This window comes from Fistularia commersonii, chromosome 36 (genome assembly GCF_037954325.1).
Source record: "Fistularia commersonii isolate RoL2024-O1a breed Wild chromosome 36, RoL_Fcom_v1.0, whole genome shotgun sequence".
In the NCBI taxonomy this organism is placed as follows: domain Eukaryota; kingdom Metazoa; phylum Chordata; class Actinopteri; order Syngnathiformes; family Fistulariidae; genus Fistularia; species Fistularia commersonii.
In genome coordinates, this window is record NC_141319.1 from 2465063 (window position 1) to 2472676 (window position 7614).

General features: G+C 38.6%; 1 protein-coding gene across 1 annotated transcript; it reads right to left on the reverse strand.

Annotated features, from left to right (window-relative positions):
• Positions 1-900: 900 nt before the first annotated feature.
• On the reverse strand, positions 901-6135 carry LOC147213339 (proline-rich nuclear receptor coactivator 1-like). The gene is made up of 2 exons (XM_086143083.1): positions 5562-6135; positions 901-4290 (listed from the first exon to the last, which is right to left on the reverse strand). Exons 1-2 carry the CDS (start codon positions 5862-5864, stop codon positions 3862-3864), a joined length of 732 nt encoding a protein of 243 aa, XP_085999209.1. The 5' UTR covers positions 5865-6135; the 3' UTR covers positions 901-3861.
• Positions 6136-7614: the final 1479 nt, after the last annotated feature.

Consider the following 7614-nt stretch of genomic DNA (forward strand, 5'->3'; position numbering starts at 1 on the left):
TGCAGTGAATCAGTCAAGTCGTCGAATGTCTTTCTCATGTTTAATAGGAATCTTTGATGCAGTCGCATATCCAGCCCTGATCCACTGTCTGAGCTCGACCTGTGTCACTCCTACAACATATGCTGAATTTGTATAGATATTTCTGTCCTTTCTTTCCACCCACTCTAATGCTTTTATCATTGCATGCAGTTCAGCCACTTAAGCGGACTCCTTCCCCTCTTCCTGACTTTCTCTGTTATCACCCCCTCAACACCATCCTGTGTCAGCCTTACTACTGCAAGTGCTGCTTTTAACTCTTCACTGGGCTGCTTTGAACAGCATCCCTTTACGTCTATTACCATTGTTTCCTCTGCATCTGGGAGGGAATTGTTTGTAGGTCTGTCCTTATTTTGACGTCCTCTTTTACTTTCGCTTCGCAGATGCGGTTCCCCCTCCCCAATGTTGTCAGCCATGTTAATTCTTGTGAAAATGTTATGTGAGATGCTGTCAGGGTTTTTTCTAGTCTTCCCTGTCTTAGTGTAGTATATAATAAGGATTATATTGTGGCTCTAAACCAACCGCAGCAGCAGTAAAATTGTATTTAACAAATCTGCCGACGTGTTCATAGATTGCCACCTCCATGAATTGGCAGTAAATTATCAAAAACTTCAATTTCTTCAAGTCCAGAAGAAATTCAAGCCCAGTTGCCACAAGAAGATGTTTTCAACAAGAATTCACCATGACCTGGATGACCAAGAACCTCCACAAAAAACAAACATAAATAACACAAAACTAAAAGCCACAGTTTCCCTTGACTAGAAAATTAATATGCTGTCAGTTACTCGGGTTCTTCAAAGAAAGGCTTTGACAAAAGAAAAAAAAAAACATCCACCAATAATGTATAAAAGAAAGAAATTAACATTTGGTAAAAATAAAATTCAATAGTAGAAAACAATACAGCTCAGTCGGTGCTGTTAATGCCTGGGTGGCTTAAAAAATAAGGAGAGAGAACACAGTTTAGTGCCCACATGTTATTGAGAATCAGACTTAAAAATCTGATAATCTTCCTTCCAAACAGAAATAAACAGAGACTGATCCTTTTCTAAGGAGCTGAATGAAAGTCATCATCATATTTAAAAATCAATACTTTGATATCAATAAACCTGATTGTATATATACACATGATAAAGTCAGATACACAAAGAAATTAAGAATAAATGATAATTAATATGTGAAAGTTTGATTGCTCTGGTACTTTCCTGGTCATTTACAATGTTTTTGGGCACAATCTAGATTTTACCAACTTTTCAGGGAAATTACAGAAAAGTACCAGACAATTTCTCTGCAGCATCATTGACACATGATTTTAAAAGCAAGTGAACTTACTAAAAAAAAAAATAAAAGCCTTTACTAATTTACAAGTAATTGTCAAAACCTTTGGAGTTCATATTGAGAGGGATTTTTGGGGTGTAAAATGTCCATCCCATCATTCATTAACTACCATGATACTGCGATTAGGGTTGCAGGGATGCTTGAGGTTTTCCCGGCTGTCATAGGGTGAAAGACGGGGTTCTCTCTAGACCGGGCGCAGTCAACTGCAGGACTGCATATAGAGACAAGTAACAATTTTGCTCTCCCACTTTCCTCTTGCTGTGAGGGCATGCCAACTAAGCGCCACTGTGTTGCACGGGTAAAATGTCTAATATTGATAATTTGACTCAAATTGGAGAGGCTTTTGAATGTTTTCACAGTCCAGTTAATTTCAGCAGAACTATGCTGACAATTCTAATACAAACATCTGAAGCAAATGTTGATCTAATGTTAGAATCACTGATTCAACATCAGATTAATGTCCATTTGACATGAAAATCACCAACATGTAACAGCAGAGGCTGAGGTTTAACTCTGGAAACAAGCAACTTCAACACTGTAAAGATGTAAATTAAAAGCCAAAAAGGCATCAATTCAAAAACTGGTGTCCAATAACTATTACCATTGGAAACCAAGGATGAGGACGATGTTAAAATGCCACACTCAACTTAAAATCAACAATGCATGCTACAAAACAAAATAGAATACATGATAATGGCCGTCACATCTGGATGATTGGAAGACGCAGGATTTTGGTTTGTTAACTTAAAAACAACACGACATCAACCTCAGCTGTCATTGGTGTGTAAATCAAGACATCCTTTCATGATGTCACAAGTTACATTCAACCAAATATTGACGTGCAAAGTATGTTTGTGTCCAGCTGGGAATGTAGATGCAAAAAACCAACAACATCTTTGACAGATAAACTATCTATCAGTAAACTGGTTCTGGTGCATTTATGAAAGACTGATATATATCAATCACACTTGTTTAGTAACTTGAAATTGAAAACATATAATCGCGTTTTTGCGCGGAAAAACAAGAGGGTCGCAGATTTCTTGTGGATAAACTGAAATTCAGTGCGTTGAGGATTTAACAACCAGAAGAAAACAAAAAGACAAACAACCCTCTCAGTTGTGGCTTAAACATTCTGGCCTATTTCCCCGGTAGCTGCTGCTGGAACCACATAGCTGTCTTGTCATTTGCCAGTCCAAGGTCTCACTGAATTCTTCTCTGGCCGTTCTGAAAAAAACTATCCAAGTGGCCAGTTCAAGTTCAGCGGAGAAAAAAAAAAAAGCCAAATTTCCTGTAAATTTGATTCCTCAGTGCAAATCAGTATCAACAGTCTCTATTTCATCGTTATCCCATGTCTCGGTGGAGGAGCGTCAACAAAGTGCCTCAGTTCGCAGGAGGGAGTTTTCAGTTCCTTGTTTTTTGAAAAACAAAACGAACAAAAAAAGACAACTCAGTAAAAAAAACTAAAAAAAAAAAAAATATACATGAATATGTTTAGAATATTTTATGTATATTTACACAGGCGCTATAAAATAAGTATGTTGACAAAAAAAGGCTGCTTCCCAAAAAAGTGCCTTTGTCACTTTGCATAAGGTGAACGTTTAGAGGACGTTCGATTTACTGACGATAAGTCATCTCCTTTCTCTAGAGTTGGGGAAATCAGACAGACGCGACATACACGGTATGTGCGTCCGATCATCGGTCCCAATGAGGAATACGTATGTTCTTCACAGATGCAGCTTTTTGTCTCCTGGGAAATTGACTATGTAAGAGATAGAGGAAAAAACGCAATCTTTCAGTTGTAATGCCGATGAGAAGACAGATACTTGGGGCCACACTGAGTATTTTTCAGAATAAAATCCAGTATTATCAGAGAAAGGGTGGGCTATAATGAGGAAAAAGTTATGAAAACTAGGCCTTTGAAACAAAAGCATACTGATTTCAGTTGGAAATCTTTACCTACACGGGACCTTTTCTCCGATGAGTTAAAGCTATACTCTCAATTATATTTTAAAGTTACTTTTTTAGTATGAGAATATTATCCTCATTAAGTATGAACTAAATGCAAATTCCAGGTCGAAATATTGACTTTATTCTCATTATGTTTTGAGTTTATTCTGTGGAGTTTTAAAAAAATTAAATAAACTGCCACTTTTATCCTCATTATGTTACATTGTCTTAAAACACAACATCTTTTTCCTTGTGGTATAACTTTTTCCACTTTAAATTAAAACTTCATCCCCATAATATTACACCAATTTTCTTTTAAATGTTATGACTTTAATCTCATAAAATGACTATTTTTGCCCAAGAAATATTCCAAGTTCTATTCTGATAACTTCAGATATTTTCCTCCTGTATATGGCCCAAAAATTCCATCCTATAATAATATCAAACTCCACTCATTTGTATTCTAGCTTTCCGGTTGTTTTTTCGGTCATGTTGAGTTGCTGTGTAGACAGCTGAAAGGTTTCGATAATTTTTTTTTTTTTTTTACACCAGATCCTGCACCTTCAGCAGCGATTTCAGGTGAACAGTCATTTGCTCGTTGCTCTGGCTGCAGCGCAGAGGCTCATCTCCCACCCAGTGACTCGGCGGTTTGGGCAAAACGCTCGGGGACGGTGGCTCACTGAACTTCGCGCCGGCGTAGACCTTCTCACTATCTTTGAGGTACATAGCGGTCTCTGCATTGTCAAGCAGGATCTTCACATTGTTGGAGGCAGGGAGGGGGACCTGATGCTCCTGAAGGGGAGGCTGCCGCTGTTTCCTCTGACTGCTGTTATTCTTCTTCGGAGTGGGTGTTTTCCCCGGTGCGAGCTTAACATGCTGGCTGACGTGGTCGTGTCTGGAGAGGTTACGGACAGGTTGGGCTCCCGGCAGTGTGACGCCACGCTCCAATCTGCCACCTTTAGACTTCAGCAACTGTGAAGGACAAAGACATAAATAATAAAATCAGATTTTCAGTAAGAAACAAGATTCTGTAAGCAGAGCAAAACGGATATAACTGGTCTTTAGCTGTTTACACCTTTGAATTTGGATTTATGAAAACATAAAACCCTTGATGAACTTGAATAATAATGTCAATGCAAGACTTTATTAATTATTTCCTTGAAAGAGTGGAAATGAACGTGAAACTACGGTACATTTTAAATAGTTCTTTTAATAAATACGTGTAAATGATGTAATTGATTTTGTTTTTACCCTGACTGGGCGAATTTAAACCTCTCATAACGGACGCCAATTTTTTTTTTTTTTTATTCTGTTTTAATTGAACATAAATAGTACAAACAAATATACATATGCACAAATAAACATGGTGAGGTGGAACTGAATGTCAATGAAACAACCGTGAATAAGGAAGCAATGGACTTAAGGACATTCGTTCTGTATGTAATCAGACTTTAACAGTGTTAACAACGGTTTGTGAGAAATGTATAATGCTACACGAAAAAGAAAGTAAAAGAAAATAATTAAATAAATCGATAGATAAATAAAATTAAACAGAAAGGGAAAGAAAAAAAAAAAGAAAAAAAACTTGCAAGAGGAATACAACATGTATTTAACTTGGTGGTTCACAAGGAATCTCAGACATCAAACTATATTTTTTGTTTTTTGGATTTTTCCATAAGTTTTATATACTTTTTATATAATTCAAAATAGTTTATAAAGAATGTAAAATTTGGGGAAAATTTTTGCATTCCGTTTTTGTGAATGAAGAACTTGGCCAGGCCTAAAATAACACTGACACATAGTTCATCTCTTTTGTTGCTTAAAAGTAAACCAAACGTAATGTCATCTCTTGAGAAGGAAACAGGTTACGATGGAAAATTGTCTTTAACCCATTTCTGAGTTTTAACCCAAAAGCCCAGTTCCTTTTGGCATGAGAAAAATATATGGTCAGTGGTTTCAATGTTGTCTTCACAAAATGTACAAATATTATCAACAAATTAAAACGTACCCTCAGTAATTCCTTAGATTGGTAGATATCATTCATAATTTTGAAGTGTGCCTCTGCCTTGAGAGGTATGGGTAGTCACATACACAGTTCGCAGCGTGGCAATCGATTCCTTATCAAATTTATTTAAGATGTTATTTTTGTCTTAACGTCCAAGTTTTCTGTAAAACATTTCCTAATAAAGGAGTTGCTGCGCTTTCTATCCAGAATTGAGATTTCCTGGAGCGATCTCACCAACCTCTTTTCTGCCTCCCTGTTTGACCGGGTGTCCGGTCTGCGTAGCGGCCAGGTTCTCGGTACCGGGCTGAACCGCGGACGGGGCCGCCAGGCTGTTGTTGATGTTGTTGAGATCGAACAACCGGATGTGGAGGCCGTTCCGTGGGGGATTTTGGTGATGCAGCGGCGCCGTCGAGCGCAGCTTCTTCCCGGCTCTCTGCTTCGTCTTGTTCCCATCGTAGCTCCGTACGGCCGCCGCCGGGTTGTTGTTCTCGACGTTACCGATGTTGCTCTCGTCGCTACGAGCCGGTGAACCGTTCAACATATCGCTGAAGCGGCGGAAACATAAACGGGCTTTGACATTCGTTCACGGCGGCGGAGGGGCTAAGGCTAACACTGTAGCTAGCTAACAGTTCCTTTTTTTTCTCTCGATAAAGAAATGGTCCACTGTCACGCAGTAAATCGTTATTTCACAGAGTTTTCACGGCGTTACCGTCGACGGAAGCGTTCCGGTATATTGATTATTTTTTTCAAAAACAACTTCCTGTAGACACACGCACAATGAAAGGCTGCGACGAAGACGACGCTGCGGTGTAGGACGTATTCGGCTCCGTCAGCGCTAACACTTCCGCTTGATTTTCAAAATACACGAAAGGAAGGTAGAGAGGAAAAAATATTATTTTTGTTCTTACGCATATAGTTTAAAAAGTGATCTTTCTTAATGCCCTCAATTATTTAGGGTTGAAAATGTATTTATGTTCAGTTTCCAGAGTTTTTTTTTTAACCTTTAAAACGGATCTTTAAAAAAACAATCGAAACTTCTGTTCAAGATTATTCTTGATTATTCTTGATTATTCAAGATTATTCTTATTGTTGCAAGATTATTCAAATTGTCATTTTTTTCCCCCCAAGAGGTTGTGTATGATGTGAACTAGAAGTAGTGTTGATCAACATATCAATCAGAAGGGAGCCATTACATTTTAATTTTATTCTGAAAAACAAACTTTATTCACAATTTATCTATTCAAAAGTATTTAACTAATTTAGAGGAAATTGCTCATTTTCAATTCATGTTCTGATCTACTTAGTACTGGTTTGTTGAGTTTAAGTAATCAATTAAGTACTTGTTTATGGAAAGAGTACTTTGAAGAGCTGGTGAATGTGGAAAATGAAAGAGAGGTAAGGGTAGAAGAGGTGACTATTGTAGACCACAAAGTAGCAGAGATTAGTAACTGTGGCCTCTTCCATTGAAGAGAATGTAGAGTGGAAAGGCAGTTGGTCCTGATGCTATATGTGAGGAGGTGTGGAAGTGTCTAGGAGAGGCAGTGGTAGAGTTTCTGACTAGATTATTCAACAGGATCTTAGAGAGTGACAAGATGCTTGAAGAATGGAGAAGTGTGGTGGGGCCCAATTTTCGGAATAAGGGGGATATGCAGGATTGCAGCAACAATAAAGCGATAAAGTTGATGAGCCATACATTGAAGTTATGGGAAAGAGTAGTGGAAAGTAGACTGAGAGCAGAAGTCAGCAATTGTGAACAGCAGTATGGCTTCATGCCTAGAAAGAGTACTGCACATGCAGTATTTGCTTTGAGAATGCTAATAGAGAAGTACAGAGAAGGCCTGAGGGAGCTGCATTGTGTTTTTGTAGACCCTAGAAAAAACACATGACAGGGTGCCAAGAGAGGAGCTCTGGTATTATATGAGGAAATCTGGAGTGGCAGAGAAGTATATTAGACTGGTGCAGGACATTTATGCTAGCTGTGAGACAGTGGTACGGTGTGCTGTAGGGGTTACAGAGAAGTTCAAGGTGGAGCTGGGACTCCACCAGGGATCAGCTCTGAGCCCCTTGTTGTTTGCAGTGGTAATGGACAGACTGACAGATGAGGTTAGACAGGAATCTCCTTGGACCATAATGTTTGCAGATGACATTGTATACTGTAATGAGAGCAAATTTGAAGAAAATTTAATGAGATAGAGGTATGTGCTTGAAAGGAGAGGAATGAAGTTAGTTGCAGCAAGACAGTATGGGTGTGAATGACAGGTACCCCGGTGGAGCGATGAGGCTACAGGAAG

Coding starts and splice junctions, on each gene's coding strand:
- LOC147213339 (XM_086143083.1), bottom strand. CDS start 5,864: ATGTTGAACGGTTCACCGGCTCGTAGCGACGAGAGCAACATCGGTAAC. Junction 4,291..5,561: donor AACAGGGAGGCAGAAAAGAG/GTTGGTGAGATC, acceptor TGTCCTTCACAG/TTGCTGAAGTCTAAAGGTGG.